The sequence below is a fragment of the Rissa tridactyla genome, chromosome 13 (assembly GCF_028500815.1).
Source record: "Rissa tridactyla isolate bRisTri1 chromosome 13, bRisTri1.patW.cur.20221130, whole genome shotgun sequence".
NCBI lineage: Eukaryota > Metazoa > Chordata > Aves > Charadriiformes > Laridae > Rissa > Rissa tridactyla.
In genome coordinates, this window is record NC_071478.1 from 294,360 (window position 1) to 313,306 (window position 18,947).

The following is an 18,947-nucleotide window of genomic DNA, read 5'->3' on the forward strand; positions in this document are numbered from 1 at the left end:
TGGCTAGACAGAGCTTGTCACTTAAGGCATTTGACTTGCTTCACTTTGAAGAGACTCGCCAACCAAGAAACTTCCAAGGGGAAATCCTATAGTGGCTGGTCTGACTGTCATGTCTTAATGTTTTGCAGATCACTTTTACCTCTTTTCATTGTTGTTTCTAGAGCAGTTTGTTCATGGATTAGTGTGGGTTTCTTGAATACTGTGTTTGTGGGTTTTTCCTGTTTTTTATTTTGAAAACCAGCTTGTGTGAGTATATCTCTAATGTTAATATTTGGAGTAGATGGGTATATAGATTGGCAATATTAAAGCTGTTAGTGATGTTTAAATTTAGTATATGAACTGTTTCTTACATGAAATGTAACCATGCTTGGAGGTCTTGATAGTTGGTGAACAGTTATATGTATGGTTTTGGGGGTTTTTTTGTTTGTTTTTTGTAACAGGGAAGCTCATTTGATTCCTGACCACACAATTCGTGCTCTAGGGCACATTGCAGTGGCGCTGAGGGACACCCCAAAAATGATGGAACCCATCCTACAGATCTTACAGCAGAAGTTTTGCCAGCCACCTTCTCATCTTGATGTACTCATCATTGATCAGCTAGGCTGCTTGGTCATCACTGGAAACGTAAGGAAAGAACAGGCCAAGAGAGTGCCAGTTTATGATCCCTTTCCTTTAGTTAAAAGGAAATGTAGTTTAGAAACTGCATTTGCAGATTTTTAAGATTTTTCTTTTCTTCACCACAGGTATGTGCTTGTACAATCCTCATGTCTCTGTGCCATCAGAAAACAAAAGCTGTCCCTGTCAAGAACATTAGTCCTCACAGAAAATAATTGAAGTTTTTTCTTTTAAAAACAAACTATAAAAAACACCAAACACAGTGTTTTCAAAAGTTAAGAAGTTCATAAACACTTGGTCTATGTCCCAAATAGGTGCACAGTATCTTTTTTTTTGTATCAGTAATCAACTTTCAAAGTCTTGTAGCTCCCTACATTTAAAAGTATAGTTTGCCTTATTCAGTCATACAGGGATTAACTGACTTACCTTTTCTGAATGTAATTTTTGCCTCTGAGCGAGCAATTAATTGCCATAACTTGGAAGCCTGAAAAAAAGTTTTCCATCAGGAAGGTGGAGCTAAAGAACTTAACAAATTCTGTAAAATTTGAGCAGTTAAAAACACTAGTTAGAGCACTTCCACTGTGTGCTTTGTGGAAGCTGAAGTCGTTCCTCAGGCTGTGACTAGATACTTATCTGAAAAACTTTGTAATGCTTAGCGTATTTTACAGGGTTGCTCTTTAGAGAGATTGTATTCAATAAGCTCTACTTAGTGATTTGTTTTGGTTGTTTTTTTTTTTACAGCAATATATTTACCAGGAGGTGTGGAATCTGTTTCAGCAAATCAGTGTTAAAGCAAGCTCAGTTGTTTACTCTGCTACAAAAGACTATAAGGATCATGGATACAGGTAACACTTAGCCGTGTCCCTTAAATGCATGAACACTGTATCAAATAACCTTTATGCTACATCAGGGATTTTCACTTTTTCCTGCTAAAGGTTTTATAATAAGGCTATAAGTAGTACTGTTTTTTTTTCCTTTGATGTTAAAAAGTAATATATTAGTTTAAAAAATAGTAGTACTTCATAATGTAGAGATTCTAGAAATGTGTTTTACTATGCGTAATATCGATTTCTTTTTTTTTTTTTTCCTTTGTAAGGAGTTAATGTTTGTAAATTATAATTGACATTGAGGACTTACGTTATCTGTACCTAGAGTAATTAATGTCTTAGCCTAGAAAAGCTAATGAAGTTCCATTGGGTGTTGTGTGTGTTTTGTTTTGGGCGTTTGTGTTTTTGTTGTTTTTTTTTTTAAATGTGGTCTCAGTACTTGTTAGGGATTAAATGCAAACCATTAGCAATTTGATTCTTAGTATGTAAGTATGCATTGTAGTCCCTGTTATAATTAAAGATTATCACTAACTTTGTTGATAGTTGGGGTAGGCTGGATATCTTTTAATGTAGTATGTGAGTAACTGAGAGGACCGTTCCTGTCAGTATGTTTAAACATATTGTCTGACCCAGCCCAATCTCAGCTTTAATAGCTGATACTAGTTCTGATTCTTGTGCTCAAGAGCTTTCCCAATCCAGAAACGGAGATCTTTGCTGCTTTTTGTCTGTAGCCATGTCTGCTACAGAAAAGTCATTTCCTTTTGGCCATGACAGCGTCATAAATGAAATGGCTTCCAGAGGCAAAGCATACAAATAGTTTTTCACTTAAACACTGATTGCATTTCAGTTACCAGTAAAGTGATGTGCTATTCATAAAAAAACATAACCACCTCCCCTCCCCGCCTGCCCCCCCAAAAAAAAACACCTCTGAGTGAAAAAAGCGCCAGCAGCCTTGTTGCAAGAGTTCATAGAATCATTTGGGTTGGAAGGGACAAGTAAAAGCCGTCTAGTCCAACCCCCCTGTCATAAGCAGGGACATCTTCAACTAGACCGGGTTGCTCAGAGCCCCGTCCAACCTGGCCTGGGATGTTTCCAGGGATGGGGCATCTGCCACCCCTCTGGGTAACCTGGGCCAGTGTCTCACCACCCTCAGCATAAAACATTTCTTCCTTATATCTAGTCTAAATCTTCCCTCTTTTAGTTTAAAACCACTAATCCTTGTCCTGTTGCAGCAGGCCCTACTAAAAAGTTTGTCCCCATCTTTCCTGTAGGTCCCCTTTAGGTACTTGGAAGGGGCTCTGAGGTCTCCCTTCTCCAGGCTGAACACCTCCCAACTGTCTCAGCCTGTCCTCACAGCAGAGGGGCACCAGCCCTCCCAGCATGTCTGTGGCCACCTCTGGCCTCGCTCCAACAGGCCCATGTCCTTCTGATGTTGGTGCCCCCAGAACTGGAGGCAGCACTGCAGGGGGGGTTCTCACGAGCAGAGTAGAGGTGCAGAATCCCCTCCCTCGCCCTGCTGGCCATACTGCTGGGGCTGCAGCCTAGGGTGTGGTTGGCTTTCTGGGCTGCCAGCACACATTGCCGGTTCATGTCCAGCTTTTCACCCACTGGTACCCCCAAGTCCTTCTTGGCAGGGCTACCCTCCATCCCTTCCATCCCCCAGCCAGTATGGATACCAGGGATTGCCCCAACCCCTGTGCAGGACCCTGCACTTTGCCTTGTTGAACACCATGAGGTTCACACCGTTCCACTTCTCAGTCCTGTCAAGGTCCCTCTGGATGGTATCTTGTCCCTCAGGTAGGTCAGCCACACCACTCAGCTTGGTGTTGTCCACAAACTTGCTGAGGGCACACTTGATCTCACTGTCAATGTCATTGATGAAGATAACTGAACAGTATCGGTCCCAATACGGACCCCTATCTCTCAGCATTATGAAGAAAGCACTGAAAATATAAAATTTTGAGGAACTGCTTGTTCATAACCGTTCTTTCTTCTCAGACACTGTTCTTTAGCAGTCATTAATGCCCTAGCTAACATCGCTGCTAACATTCAAGGAGAACACCTTGTGGATGAACTACTGATGAACTTGCTGGAACTGTTTGTTCAGCTTGGGCTAGAAGGAAAGAGAGCTAGTGAGAGAGCAAGTGAAAAAGGACCAGCACTAAAGGTCAGATATTCACTGTTTTTTAATTTTATTCAGCTGTGCATTTATATGGATGGCACTACTAAACATACTCTTCCATATGTTTTTTAACCAAAACGACACCTTTACACACACACAATAAAAAATCACCCTTTGTTAAACCTAAGAATGTTTTCTGGTCATGGAATATGAATGCAGGTCAATAATCCCTTTCAAACACCTAACTAATCTGTGTATAGTATCTGAGATAAAGCACTGATATATTCATCTGAGCCTGATTTTGTCTGAGACTGAGTAAACTGTTTGGAGTCCTAGAGGCAAAGCTGTAAAGAGGAACGCTGACTACTTAACGGCTCTTACTAATTCTTAAAGTGTCTTTAGATTGTGACAGAATTCTAATTTTAGCGGTGTTATAGGATTATAGGAAAACTTAGGTTGGAAGGGACCTCAGGAAGTCATCTAGTCGAACCTTGCTGTTTTCTTCCTGGGTGATTTCATAGGGAGTTACATAAAATGACCTGCACTCTCTAAAAGTTACTGGACAAGTTCCAACATTTAGAGAATCCTGATTATTTACTATGTGGTGGAAAACACCACATTTGTAAGACTGTGCGTAAGTGCACAATAAGATGACATAAAAATTACAATAACTTTTTTTTTTTTTAACTTTCCCCAGGATCCAAGTTGATGCAGGCCTATCTGTCTAGGCTTATAAGGGAAACAGTGCAGTGAAATGAAAAATACAGATTTAATTAAAATCTGATGATTTTTAGGGTTGCTTTATTTGGAGAGCAAGTTTATTCAAAAAGCTTGCCTAAGAAAGATGAGACTTGTCTCTTAGATGAATTTGTATGGTAGGAATACTTTGCAGAAGAGTCTATTTGAGTGGTTTTGCTTTAAAATAGAGGTTTTTTTAAATGCAATGTTCAATTGCGATTTGTAAAATTTAACACATGCTGCCCTTTAAAAGTTTATGAGGAGGTTTGGAAGATGAATGTCTCTAAATGCTAACTGAATTTTTGCAGGAGCAGTTTATACGCAGTTACTTCAGAATTCTCTGCTTTTCTTCGTATGTGAAGACTTTCACCTCGCTTCATATTAGCTTTTCTCCCCATTCCAATTAAGTATCCAGAGTACTCGATGTGCCTTCTATTTAAGAAGAAGCAAACAAAAATCTCAGCCTTTCCCACAATACCTTCTTCTCATCTTTGCTCTAAAATATACTCATGAACAAGCTGTTAACCTTGACTTTTGTTCTTGAGGTGTATATTAGTGTTTGAAAAGCAAAATGTAGTTGCTTTCTACTCAGAAAAAATGAGAGCCTTAGGCCAGTTATGTTCCTCCCTGGTGTTCAAATGCTATAACCTCTTGGCATCCATGCACTGCCTTAGGGTAACTTGTAAAAATTCAGGGTGTTTGATAGTGATTTTATATACAAAAAATACAGTTGCCTGCTTTAATAATTCAAATGTGTTCATACTGGAAAATTAAGGTTTTCTTGGAGATGTGGTTTGACAGATGTTCCCTGCTTTTTAGGGCAGATAGGTAACACTTCCTTTTCAAATAGGTACATTTTCCTAGTAGTGAGGGGAACAATGTGTTTTTTGGTTTTTAACCTCTTTTTCACCCCTCCTGTGCATGCTATATTTTAATAGTACCAAGTTCTTTCTTTGTCCTTTTATGGGATGGGTGAGCTCTTGGTAAATCCCTCTGAAATGAATCTGTTTGCTTTGAACATAGACTGCATTTCATCAGGGATGCCAACTCTTCTTTTAAAAGGGAACTAGGACATGTCTAGAATCTGCTTTTCATGAAGTTTATGGTGGAAAATTTCTCCCCATAGGTTTCATAGATTCTTTTAACCACAGATAATCAAGCCGAAATGGTGAAAAATGTATTGTAAATGTTGCTCTAAAATGACACTTCTAAATTAGTTTCCACCTTCCTCCTTTCAGGGCCATTTTCCCACTGTTTCAGTTTTGGAATCACTATGGGAGACAGACTGCTCCAGTGACTTAAAGCTGCCTGCAAACAGAAAAATGTGTGATTGATTTAACATGGATTTGAGCTAGGAGGCAGTGTTTCTTTATTGTGAAGATACTGATAGCAGTTTTCACTAGAACACTTTTTACTCAGTGTAAAGTGAAAATTATGAAAGGTATTCAGACGGGCTTATTTCATTTTCAAGAAGAGTTAAAGTAGGTAAAACACTGCACGTGCTGTGCTCCCAAACAAAAGCAAATTTTTTCTTTGATAGTTGTCAGATAGTTTGCCTGTGACCTCTGCTTCTCAGCGTACCTTTTCATGGACTTAAATTTGCTCATTAACCATTAGAATGCTTCTGTGGCTTATTTGTTCTGTTTTAAACTAGATCTTTCAACCATGCAAATGTGGCTTCTGTGAGGGTCTCTGTACCTGGTCTCTCTTGCAGTTGTTGGATGTCAGAGTAGACATGGTATCAATGAATATTTCCCCCTCTTTAGCTCAAGGCATAATATCTGACTTCCAAATATAGAATACTGTGCTGAAAGGGGCGAACATTCTTTCTATGAGGGACATCCCACCTGAAACACGTTGTTGAAAGACTCCTGGGTGTCCCAGTCCTTTGGATTTCCAGGGTACTCTCTTGGCCAACTTGTGCGCATCTATGCTAGATACAGAGCTGTAATGGGCAATGTATGCTGTGATTTGCATTGACAGTAGGAATCTTTGCTGCTTGAAGTATGTCCTCTAGCTGGTATTTTAGAAATGCTTTTGTAGATGTTGCGATAAATTCCTTTTTCTTTTCCAGGCCTCCAGTAGTGCAGGGAATCTGGGTGTGCTTATTCCTGTTATTGCTGTGGTGAGTATCCAATGGTTGGGTTGTTGCAAACAGAATAATTTTCTCACATATGCCAAATGTAGGTGCTATTTCATGGTAAATGGTTTGATTAACAACTAGTGCAGAAGTCAGCATCCAAGAGAAATATAGTAGTATTGTAAAATGATATTTCTTGCTCTAAGAGGGGGGAAAATATTTGTTTAATAATGACATATCTCTTAAAAATAATTAATCTTTTGTGACTGAGAGTTAGATTGTTGCTAATCATGAATTCGAGAGATTCATGAGCTAAATAATACCACAGCGGATGTTTCTTTGAATAGTGTTTGGTGTGCAATTTAATAAACAGCACATATGTGTGGCCTAAGGAGAAAAGTGAAAAAATCTTAGTTTGGCAGCACAGTGCTTCTTAAAAGGAAAAAAAAAATCATTGAGAAAGGAGGGAGGAAGGGGAGGAAGTGTCTTGTGTCTTCTGAAACTAGAATTGGCTGTCGTGCTTGAAAGCATTTTAGGAAAAGTGCAAGGACACTGAGGTCCATTCCAGACTCATTTATTTTGATGTATATCTGTGTTTGGTCTCGGATGACAACCTTTTCTGGGAGGAAAAGATATTTTTTTTTAACAAAGTATAACTAAACCAGGACACTAATTCAGTCAAAAATTCAGTGCCACCATTCTAGATCTCCAGCGGAAAATTTGGTATGTCCAAGCTGGGTTTCCAAGTCAGTAGGACTAGTTGCCTAACTGCTGCAGCTTCTACAAAAAATGTCTAAAAGATCCATAGACAAACTTAAACTTACTGGAGAACAAAAAAACATCATGTCAGTTTCTCTTCTCCTGAAGTTGAATTCTTCTGTGGAACTTTTCCTGCACAGCTAGTGGGACAGAAGGGGAAAATGTATTACATACTTGCAGTAGGCATGCCTGCTTGCAAGTTGCTCATACTGCACATCTATTAACAAGCAGAAAAAAAATCATTCACTTCATACTCTGCCCTCACAAACCTCTTTACTGAAGCTTTTCAAAGAGAAGAGCCTAAAATTAGCACTGGTTAAAGATCAAAGAACTGTTCGTTTCCTCCCCCTGTCTCTTCCAGCAGTTTCCATCATAAGTTACTCCGTAATTCACCAGCGATCACAGGGGCCAGACCCTGGCTTTACAGAAATGTGTTTATAAGTGTCTTGGATGGCTGTTATTCAATAGGTGCTCAGGTTTTGCATGAACTAGCTAGTCCTGTCTTGAGAGATATGGTCTAGTGGGTAGTGTCTTTCATCTGTCAGTAGTGCCAGCACTGATTTCAGTGAAAGCAAGATCATTCCTTGCATATTGAGAAAAGATTAGTGCCTATTAGAGACTTAATGTAAAAGTTACGAAAATACTTTTCTGTTTCAGATTTTTGTTGACGATATATTTGTTCTGAATAGCTGGTGATAACTGCATTTTTCTTAACCAGTGTGACCTTTAAATGGAGTCAGATAGTGCCAGAATCTGAAGCAAGAGTTAATGGTTACATTATGGTTGTTGAAGCAAATATTTGACTTTCTTGCACAATGTATGAAGATCATGAGTTTTGAGCAGTAGCTAATTTGCTTTTCTACCGTTACTTAGGTCTCAAAACCCCTGCATTTCAGGTGCTCCAGCTCATTTAATCGTTGATAAACTAATTAAATCCAGGGCCTGAATATTTAATATTTTGAATATGCTTGTCTTCTTGAATGTAGATGAAACAATAAAACATTTCTCTGAATGTTAGTGATTTGTTGTGAACCTTCAGTATTGAAAACTCTCCCCCACGTGGTGGGCTTACAAGGAAGCACAATGTGAGACAGGACTAGAGAAACACCTGAGCTTCCTGTTTGATATCAGCTTTTCATCATCCTTCGTCATCTAATACTGATATTTCACTGGCTGTCATGTTAAAAAGTTTTGTGTGTGGGGCAAATAAACGTAGTAGATGCAAAATTAGAAATGGCAGTATGTAAAAACCAAATGAAATCAAGAAGTTAAACTTAATACTGGAAAACACCTTTTTAAGAGAATTCAGAATCCTTAAAATAATTTGTCAGTTTTTAGCTTAATTTGCATATTTTTGCTAACATAAGACAAATTTTTACTATGAATGTATTTAGAAGGATACAATATTTGATACAGCAAATAATAATAAAAATACCCTCAGTAGATTGTGAGGCACATTTTTTTTAAAAGGTATGATGCAAAGGAAAGTATGCAAAGGTGAGTATTTTCATTGGCTTTAATAATTTGAACGTAAGATGCAATTCTATTCCTTCTATGGGGTAGGTAGTAATATACTACAGAGTGCAGGTAAATTTTCACTTTTTCAAATGTGAAAAAGACTTTTGTACAGCATTCATGTTGTTACCAGAATGATTCAGAAAGTTTATAGTCTTAAGGTTGACTCGAAAGGTGTTGTCTGTTGAATCAAGTATGGAGAGTGTATTTGAATTATTCACAAATGTTGTAATTGCTATAAATCACACTATTTTGCAGAGAGGATTAGGTGATATTGAGGCCATGAAAAGAGCATTTTTCTAGCTGCTTTCACTCTAAAAGGTATTCTAAGACTCTTTATGGTTGGCCTAATTCTAATACCATCTGTACTTGTGAAGATGAGAGAACTGTATTAAAACCATACAAGTTAGGTTGGGGAAAAGTAGTGGATCCATTAGTATTTCATTCCTCTTATTTGGTACACTGGTCCATAAATTCGTGGTGAATGTTAAAGTCTGCTGAATGTTAAATGACGCAAGCAAGTGAAAGGATGTAGACACCCACTCTTTTTCAAGTTAGATTATCTAAAATACCTAGGACAGACTTCGGCTTCTAAGACTGGTCAGGTATTCAGGGTTTCCTTATTCCTATTTATTATAAATAGGCATCCTAGCACAAATTTAGAGCTAAACTTCAAGAATCTATACAGTCTAAATATTTTATTGATTACATTTTATACACTGAAGTAGAACACAAAGCGTACGTTACTTTGTGATTATTTTTTTAATACACTTGCATCGATACATGGCACTAACCATTTTAAATTGCAGTCAAATCATCGAGTGCTATGAGTCCTTTCATGTGAAACTACCTGTAGGTAATATATTTTCTTTTGATACCAGTGGCTTTTGTATTAGCTAATATGACAATAAAATTTCCTTTATGATACTGGTATATTAATGTGTAATTATACATCCCTTGTATAACAGCGTGTTGGAGGTCTTCGCTGCTTTTAAGACTTGGCTGGGTTGACAACTCGACCCATGAACAGAAGGCAGCTGGTACGATGTTCATAGATCATAAACAAAAAGGGGCGGTCGACAACAAAGCGAATCTGAGTAGAGAGAGGCATGAACCCGACATTGGTTACTGCTCCAGCCTCTGTGCCCTCCTCATTCACAGTTATTGTGCCTTGATGATTGAACTGTTTAAACAAACAAAAAAGGGAAAACAAACAAAAAAGAAATTGAGGATCTCGAATGTATACTCAAATGATGTGCTCACAGCCTTCCCCCCCCTCCATGGGGCCTCACACGGCTCCCTGCTAACACTCTTGCTGGTAACTCCTGTGCAGCTGCGATCCTTTGGTTTGTGAATTAGCCTGTTCCTGACTGACCACAACGCTTTTAGTGCCTTTGATATCTGATTAATCGATTTCCCCATTATATGAATAGACAAGACCCACGTCCTTCCTATGTCCTCAAGGGAAGATGAGAAATACTGTTCTTTTAGATTACTGTGTAATTATTTTAACGGTGTTGCCATGTTTTCAGGTGATATAATCTAATCAGAAAGGAAGTGAAAAGAGGAGTAAATACCCTGTCAATGATGATTTTCTCATCCGATACACCAGAGTAGTTGCCTTTTTCATTGAACAGTTCTTCTATTCCCATGGGTGTCAGATAACCAATCAAGTTATAACTCTTCTCCAGCTTAAATTTAGGCAGAACCACTTCTCTTGTTCTAGAAAAAATGAAAACAAAAATCAAAAATCATTGAGGCACGACTGCTATGCTTTACATATCTTTTGTGGTTTGGGTTTTTTTCTGTCTTCAGCAAGCGGGACACAGAAATATGCAGGACTGTTTACTGTACTTTTACTTTCAGAACTTGTGCATCATTACTTTTAAGCTCTGTTTTAAAAAATGAATGCCCCACCAAAACTTTTAGTTTGTCAATTTAATATTTCACTTATGATTTACATTATTTATGTGCGTAAGTTGTATAGCTTTGAGCAGTTCAGTATGTGGTTGGTTATGCTTGTAATAAATGTTGAACTGTCAGATTTTTCTGGAGTACTAAATTGGAGATTGTCACTTACTGTATACAGTAGAAATAGGTTGGCTTCCTGAATAGCACATCAAATCAACTCTTTTTATCTTTTTATCAAGTCTGAAGACAGATACCACCCAGTCTGTCATCTTGCACAAGGGATGCTCTATAATTTCTTCTGTCCCATAATTGTGATGTCCATTGTGGATTACTGAATGTATGCCTTTGCACGATAGATATGTTGAAATGCATAGTGCATACAGGCTGCTTTCGATATCATAGAGATTGTTCTGCATAAATAACCTGTTATTATCATACTCCTGTTTTTCCTCCTTGTTGTAACCTTTATCAGTAAGAAACTTTTCTTTAAATCTACAACATTAAATACTTAATCGAAAGAATTTTGGAACTCCAGTAGAATTTTCCAACTCAATCATCCTTGATTTCTTGATGGCATTTAAATTTTGAGACACCACTGGTCTTTATTTTTGACTCAATAAATCCATCTTTTTGGTGGTTTTGTTTAGGTTTAATGTTATAATCAGAATAACCTGGTCTAGTGGAAGGTGTCCCTGGCCATGGCAGGGGTGTTGGGACTAGATGATCTTTAAGGTCCCTTCCAACCCAAACCATTCTATGATTCTATGAAAATATAGTATGTTATCTTCTGTGCTCTTTACTTACCCTTGCCAGTCTCATCAAGAAAATACATTAAGACTTTAACAGTATGTACTTTGCAGCACATACCTGTTAGTCATGCTCTTCTGCCATTTTTCCACCACTTGTGGTGTTATTTGCTTTTCTAGCGCTTTCATGCCAGAGAGTTTGTGTGGAAGTACAATCAGCATGCTGATGTTCCCCACAAATGGGAGCTGGATCACACCGCAATCTAGGTCGGGGTCTGCGGCAGCTAGGAAGTTCCCTTTAGTCTGCATCATAGGAACCTTTATTGTTTGCTTCTCGTTCAGTCGGAAACTCCTCTTCGTTGTCATTTCCACTGGAAATTTATTCTCCCAAGTTCCTGTTAATACAATGCAGAAGACAGATAAAAAAACACAAGATCCGTGTTTAATAAAATATTCCCAGAATAACAGTTTACATTAAGTTTTCATTGGTATGAATTGGAAATTACTGGAGGAGATTGTTGATTTCAAATAAGCCTGAATAAGAATCCCAGAATGGTTTAGGTTGGAAGACAAGCTTTAAGGGGACTTAGAAATTCCTGGCTTGCTTTCTAACTTAACATTTGTCTGATTTGAATGTTCTGAATTACAAAAGCAGGTCAGCACAAACTGGTGATTTGAAAGGGCTTGGTGTGTATTTTTTTCTCTACAAGGAACCTAGATTTTACAAAGTTCAAACAGGCAAAATATTTGACAGGGTTTGCACATAGCGAAGCAACTGACACAGCTTTTTCTGAGAGATCTGATACTTGAAACCAGGCTGTTAAAAGCACCAGAAACGTCAAGCTAAGTAATGGCTGTTTTCGTTTTGCATATAAGGTATTATGCTGAAGGCATTACGTTGACTTAGTGCATTCAAGTTAGTTAACTTCCTGTGTTAAGACATCTGGAAGAGTTTGGGTATTGACTGCTTAATTCTGTGACCCAGTTGTATGTGATTTCAGCACACCTACGCAAGCCTGTCACTAACAGGTTTGTGCCTAAAGAATACATTTCAACGTATTTTGCAGCACAGAAAACTTTGACATCAGGGTTTGAATCTTTTTATGTGAAGATTCTTTGGGTATCCCAAATATTTATTGACTGTGTAAAAGAAGGCGCTTTTCTTTAAGCGGTCTTCCTATTGATCTCTTCAGAAATGAGGGGCTCTAGAAAAAAGATTATTTTTTTCGTAATGGGCAGACAAAGCTAGAATTTTATAGTGGAGATAGGATTACTGGTATTTCCTGTTAAAACTTTGGATTTTATGTGACTGTTGGCATGCAAGTACCTGGGGAGTGTGGCTGTAACTGTGTGGAAAGACTACAAATTTAACCTTAATCAGTAACCTTTTTTTAAAAGGTTGCAAGTGATTCTGAGATCCTTAATCTGACTTTGCCACATTGACTGTGAAGTAACAAAAAAAGCCTTAAGTCCAACTTTAATGCTCATAGTTTCTTCATACATCAGGCTGATGGGGAGCAGTTTGAGAAGTGATCAGACTGCGGTTAATATTCTGAAGGGAATGGGATATAAAATGGATTATGCTGTTCCCAAACAAATTGTCTCACTTCTCAGGAAAAAACCGACATCTGTCTGTTCTTCAAGGAGCAGAACTCACAGGTGTAGGATTCAAACTAGCTAAAGACGGGAAGTTGCTGTGGGTCAGGGGAGCTTCAGCAGCACTGTCATTACCTGAGGAATGGGAGACATTTATCAGTTCTTCCTGGAAAAAGAGGAGCTGAGGAACTTTTTTCTTGAATTCACTTTTGCAGATGTGTTCGTCTTGGGGTAAAATACACTGTTCTCCAGCAGGAGCCATGTGGTTTTCTGGGATCAGCTGAAACCAGTTGGTACTTTGACTTCTGTGACTTCCTATTTTGAACCTTCCCACCAAGATGTCTTATTGGATCCATCTGTGGTGGCAGATGATGTTGTCTCCAGTGATTGACTTATCTCTTGCATTTGTGACTAGAATCTCATAGAACCTCAATTTTGTATCTGTCAAAATTTGTCAGTTATCAAAAGCTGCCGTGATCTACCATGACTAAAGTAACCATCTCCTACTTGATAGGAAGCTCAAAAATGATTGTTGAGACCTCTGCAGAATGGAGGGTAGATCTCAGTTGGAGGTAGACTGGACACCTATACAAGATAAAACTTGCTTCTTACCAACGTGAATAGTTTCCAATAGTTTCTTGATGGTATTTAAGATAAAGGCAACTTGAGACTTCATGGTGTTTGGCAAGTATCCCATTACTCAGTATTGCTTGTACTGAGCATCTCTGTGTACCTGAGAATACTCATACGTTTCTTAGCTCTGAGGGCTTAACAGAGCTTGTCTGCAATGGTACAGACAGTGTAAATATTGTAAATGGAAAGATGTGGACAGAAGTTAGCATGTCTAGAAGGACTGGTGGGGAAACTAGGAAATCCAGGAGCAGAACTTGCTTTGTAAAAGTTCAGTTCCATTCAAAATAGAAATACCAGGAGACTGTCACTATAAGATGAAAGAATGGGAGATAGCAATATAGTCTTCAGCAGATAGCACCAAGACAATTTGGACTAACAGGACTCCATGGGGAGAAGAAAAAGCCAAAAGTATTTTTGGTCGTGATGACTAAGATATCCAGTACTAAAGCTGTTTAATTTTTGGTGGTGTTTTTGTTATTTTGAGGTAGCACAAGTATTTATAACTTCAGAGTAAAACAAAAAGGTATTTAATATTTGACCAAATTGTGAAAAAAATAATTTATCTGTTTCACTTTGCATAGTCCTTTTCTTAGGGTGGTCTGAAGGTCAGTAAAGCCATCTATTTAATATGATATGATCACCAGAGATGTACTTAAAGATACAAGTAGGTCCCTTTTGGATGGTGCTTCAGAATAGGGGATTAGTGACTGCTTCAGGTCTTTTAAAAGAGACAAGTGGCATTATTGAAGGAAGTAATGCTTTGCAAGTGCGTGGGGAAAGGTACGTTTCATGAACTTACAGGAATGTTGTTCCTAGAAGTTCCTATAATCACATGCTGAGAAGGCAGATATAAGAGAGCCCTTGAGCATTTGTTTCCTGGAATCAGGGACATAATCAGAAAAAAGAAACTCCTTTATAACTTATGGAAAGGAGTATGTTGTACTTCCGGACACTGTTGCCCTTTTGTGCTAATCTGCCTTTCCTTACCAGTGTTTTAAGCCACCTTCATCTGATTTTCATCTTAATCAGTCAGTAACAGATTTCCTTTTTTTCCTTAGTTCCTCTTTCATTGGCAACTCCCACCTTTTGCTCATTTAATATAATTTTAAATGTCTGTTGAAAGATTAACAAACTTTCAACCTGAGGCAGATAACCAATTTTGAAAATCTCACCACAGACTCTTAGTTTAAATGTAAAGAAATTGAAAATAAGTATTTATACCAAGAATATATTGTAAAGTCTTTACTTCAAGCCTCTTTAACTGTTCAGCCTGTGGTAGTGATACAGTAGGAGCCTGTATCAGCAGACAGTTCATGCTGAATTAGCTGAAATACTCCAAATAGTGAATGTGTTTGTTTTTTAGCTTTAGAACACCACTGTGGTGGTTCTTCTCTTCAGTCCCCTGTGTAGGCTTGTCGACAAGGATCATGCTCTGATCGTATAAAAAATACATACTTTAAGCTGAAATTCTTTATAGTCATTCCTATGAATCTTGAATATTTCAGAAATGTTAAGTGTTTTCACTGAAATCATCCTGTACCATTTCAATGAAGCCAGTAACTTGAAGCAGGACCGAATGTGACTAATAACTTGCACACGAAGTAATACTTCTCCATCTAAGACTGCCACAAAGCTTATGCTTTCTAAGGCTATTCTGCATTCATGTGTTGGTTTTTAGTCTCACTTTTAGACTATAAGGTTTTGGATGAAATAAGCATTTGCTGTATTTGTGCTACAGAAACATGCAAAAAATGGACTAATAGAGATTCTTCTTAATGAGGGAGTGGATGGGGTTTTTTGAACTGTAGACTAAATTTAAGTTCAGTCTGGAGTTTGTAATGAATTATGCAGTGAATTGCAAACTGAGAAAATCCCTAGCTAAGACTGAAGTAACAGATTCTTACCTTTAAAATAAAGACAGTTAAGAATCATCATCAGTGTTGTAGGGTTTACATTCACAAGAGCTTCCTTTATTAATCCTTTGGTCAGCTTCAAGATGCGTTCATTGGTTTTAGTTATGAAGTTAGGATCTGAAAAATCAGCTGGTTGGGCGTCAGCAAAGTAGTATGTTTTCATGTTGTTTCGGAAATCGTTCAGAATAGAAAAGTCCTTTTGAATATAAAGGTCATTGACAGACCTCAGTGTATAACCAAAATTGCGCCTGAATAGCCGATGAGTGAGTTTGCGGAAGAGATTATGAATAGTCATGAGCTCATATTTGGTGCTGGCATTAATGAAGTCTTGAAAGCCAAGAACAGATAACACTTCCTGATGAGTCTGACCCTTCAGACCCAGAGAAATCATAGCCATTGCAGTGGAAATGCCAACAGGAGCCATGAGAATATTCTCTGAAGAGTTGGCTTTGTCCGCCACACTGCGGTAAAGGTTGAAGCCAAAGTTTGCATTGAGGATGTTGAGTCGCTGGATTCTAGTTTTGCCTTGGAATAGTTCAAGAATATTTCCTTGCTGAATTTCAGAAACCATGTATGGGCCAGCATCAATAATGTCACTGTAGTCATCTTCACCCAATATCTTGTCGAGGTCTAGATAGTCCTCTTCCTCCTCCTCTTCAGGAATCAAGTCATTTGTGATAGTGTTTTCTCTGTGGAACTCGGGTGGTAAGTTTGGCATATCATAGGTCCCATTTTCACGTGGCTGTGCATCTTTAAGGCTTTCAAAATGCTCAGTGAAGTCCTTGACTCCACAAAATGTGGAGGTGATGACGAGAGTGAGGGCAAGCAAATGAAATAGGAGCTTCATTCTGACAGGTCAAAACCTGGAAGGCAACATAACACAGTTGAGAGAGCGTAGGGTAATTGAATTTTAGTTATCTATTCTGTAATTTTAGGTCCATGCCGAATTCTGTCACAGCAGAAGGTCTATAGCTACCTTATTTGACAGCATATTTTTTTTTTAGTGGAACAGAGCTTAATTGGATGGATACATCTGTTTTACTGGTAATTGGTTTGCTTACATAATGCCTTCAGCCTGCCAAAGAATTGGTTGACCTCCTCCCATGGAAATCGGTCATTATTGGTGTATTTTTTCAGTAACAAACTCATTACCTAAAATATGTGGGACTCTTTATTTATAAACCTGTAACACTTAACATATGTACTAACTGTGTTACTAGCGTATGCTAAAAATATGACGTGAAGAAAAGTTTGAAGATTCGAGCTTGGTAGGAGGAGGGACTAGGCATCCACTAAAGGACCATACCAGAAGGCTGAGATGTACTGAAGAACTTGAAAAACATACATTCTGTAGCTACAACAAAAAGTTGGAGTTTAATGGGAGTATTTATGGAAGAGCAAAGCTGAAATTTGTTGGAATAAAGGAGATCTAGGGATTTAGCAATAAACCTGGAGAAAGATAGGCTTTTGCAATAAATGCCATCAGTGGTACTGCACTGTTAAAACAAAAATCTTATTACAATGTTGATTAAAATGTTTTTTAAATTAGCAAATAGTCCAAAGAGCTGTTCTGTAGAAATAAAATATACAGATATACATACCTGTTCGTCTGTGAATAAAACCAATGCTTGAAGGAAAATATTTTGAAACATGATGCAGCAGGACTGAAGTAAGTGAGCGAACAGTTTAATTTTGCAAACTCTCCCCCTGAACTAATTAGCCTGAAATCCTAAAAGCATTTAAGGTGATTATCCCGTACAAAAAATGACTACTTTTGCAACAGTGAAGGATCCACAGAAGGTGCTTTTTAAATGGTTTTTGCACTGTGACTGAAGGATTTGAGTCAGTCTTTTTTTATTGTTTCTTCATAAATTCATTGCTTTTTTCTCCCGCCTCCTGAAGTCAAGCCCTTAGGGCTGAGGTACTCTGTCCAGTAACCATTGATAAATGTTTTCTGCTTTTGGCAAAGAGGAATTTGCTGTCTATAGTCCCCAACTTTACAGTCTTGTCTTCACCAAAGTTTAATTATCATTCAGATGCACTTACACATGTGGAACATTCCCCTGCTCTGCAATATGTGTCTCTTCGGTCAGATCAGCCCGAAATAAGAGATGTAAATGAAGCTTACCTTTAAGCCACTGTACAGTACAGAAGGGATGTGTTGAATAGCTCAAGTAAGGAGAATGCTGAGGTTTAAATCTGAACTTTGACGCTAGTTTTTTGTGTATCTCCCAAAGTAAACATTCTCTAAACCAAACACTGCTAAACTTACTTCGTCAGCCAAAATCCCTCCCTTGCCTAGTGATCTCTGCTGAATTGTATGTTGTTTGTTGAACTACTTTTATGGCTTTGCAGGTACTTGTTCGCTTTTGAGGAAGATCTTTCAGCAAAAATTGGTCTGTATATAAAGTTTCAAGGTCAAACATGCACATAAACTTCACTGTTTATGGCAAGTAAAAGCCGTGTCGCTCGTATTTTGTGGGGGGCGTTTTACTGCAGATGAAGTTGGGGCCGCTGTTGTTGTGATGGTTAGGCTTCTTTAGTCACTGTTATACTGGTGCGGACATTTGCGTTACACAGGCAACTTTCTATCATAGTGCCATTTACCAGTTTAAACTCAGATTAATTTGGGATAAATCCCTCAATCCCTCAGATAATCGAGGGATTGTTTTCTTTTTCTTTTTATTTTTTTTAATTGAACAGTCTGCCTTATGATTTACAAATATATCCAAAGTTGGCTTTATATAATGTTTCACTGGAATACTGTTGGCTTTCATACCTCAAGGGAATTATTGTACAGTTAGGTAAAATCTCTTCAAGTTAGAAACATTTTCTTAATAAAGTTTACAGTAATAACATACAGTCATATTGAGTAAAGCTTGTGGTTTAATGGACCTTTTTATTTTACTTTTTAAACACTGCCTGTGCTTCTAATGCTATTTAGGATAACAGACTATGAACTTTGTTATATGCAATTTTATACAAACGTATATCATAACCATTCTGTGATCATATTGGCTGGGAGTATAAACTGTGCTCCTCCAGTGGCAGCAGCTGCTGTGCAAAAAGTATCAGAGAATTTTAATAAATGTCTTGAAAATAATGCTCTTTTACTTGCTTGTTTAGATAGTAAATTCCCCAGAACTGATGTCATGGCGTGCGTGGGTGCAAGCAATGAAAGATCCCCAATTGGTGCCTCAGTGTATTTCCACAAAGCCAATAAACAATAGCAACCAGAAGTATGTTTGACTGATATTTATTTGGGTTTGAGTTCCTTTGCACTGAAGCAAAGCTGCATGGCATTGTCTTCAGCACAGTTTAAAGGATCACATGGTCGCTTCCTCTCTGCGGTTGATAGTATATTAATATTATGTATTCCCTTCAGAGGTTACTGTATCAGCATGATATTATTCCTGTGTAAAACAGAGGAAGTTCTTACTTCAGGCATCTCAGATGTTAACATTTAAGATATTCTAAAAGCATGTAATTTTC

General features: G+C 38.0%; 2 protein-coding genes across 5 annotated transcripts in view; one reads left to right on the forward strand and one right to left on the reverse strand.

Annotated features, from left to right (window-relative positions):
• Positions 1-18,947, forward strand: part of PI4KA (phosphatidylinositol 4-kinase alpha) — a 66,167-nt gene that overhangs the window by 16,605 nt on the left and 30,615 nt on the right. For all 4 annotated transcript variants that reach the window (XR_008469204.1, XM_054219904.1, XM_054219903.1 and 1 more), the window contains 4 exons: positions 441-624; positions 1,357-1,460; positions 3,441-3,609; positions 6,377-6,427. Coding sequence is in view for 3 of the 4 variants with exons in the window: in XM_054219904.1 (XP_054075879.1) it covers positions 441-624; positions 1,357-1,460; positions 3,441-3,609; positions 6,377-6,427 (508 nt within the window). In the remaining variant the exon portion in view is untranslated. The remainder of the gene's footprint in view (positions 1-440; positions 625-1,356; positions 1,461-3,440; positions 3,610-6,376; positions 6,428-18,947) is intronic.
• SERPIND1 (serpin family D member 1) lies at positions 8,568-17,717 on the reverse strand. Its single transcript, XM_054219905.1, has 5 exons — positions 17,584-17,717; positions 15,447-16,318; positions 11,435-11,708; positions 10,234-10,378; positions 8,568-9,839 (listed from the first exon to the last, which is right to left on the reverse strand). Exons 2-5 carry the CDS (start codon positions 16,300-16,302, stop codon positions 9,648-9,650), a joined length of 1,467 nt encoding a protein of 488 aa, XP_054075880.1. The 5' UTR covers positions 16,303-16,318; positions 17,584-17,717; the 3' UTR covers positions 8,568-9,647.

Coding starts and splice junctions, on each gene's coding strand:
- SERPIND1 (XM_054219905.1), bottom strand. CDS start 16,302: ATGAAGCTCCTATTTCATTTGCTTGCCCTCACTCTCGTCATCACCTCC. Junction 10,379..11,434: donor CAGAAGAGCATGACTAACAG/GTATGTGCTGCA, acceptor CATTTTTTCTAG/AACAAGAGAAGTGGTTCTGC. Junction 9,840..10,233: donor AGAAAATCATCATTGACAGG/GTATTTACTCCT, acceptor TTGTTTAAACAG/TTCAATCATCAAGGCACAAT.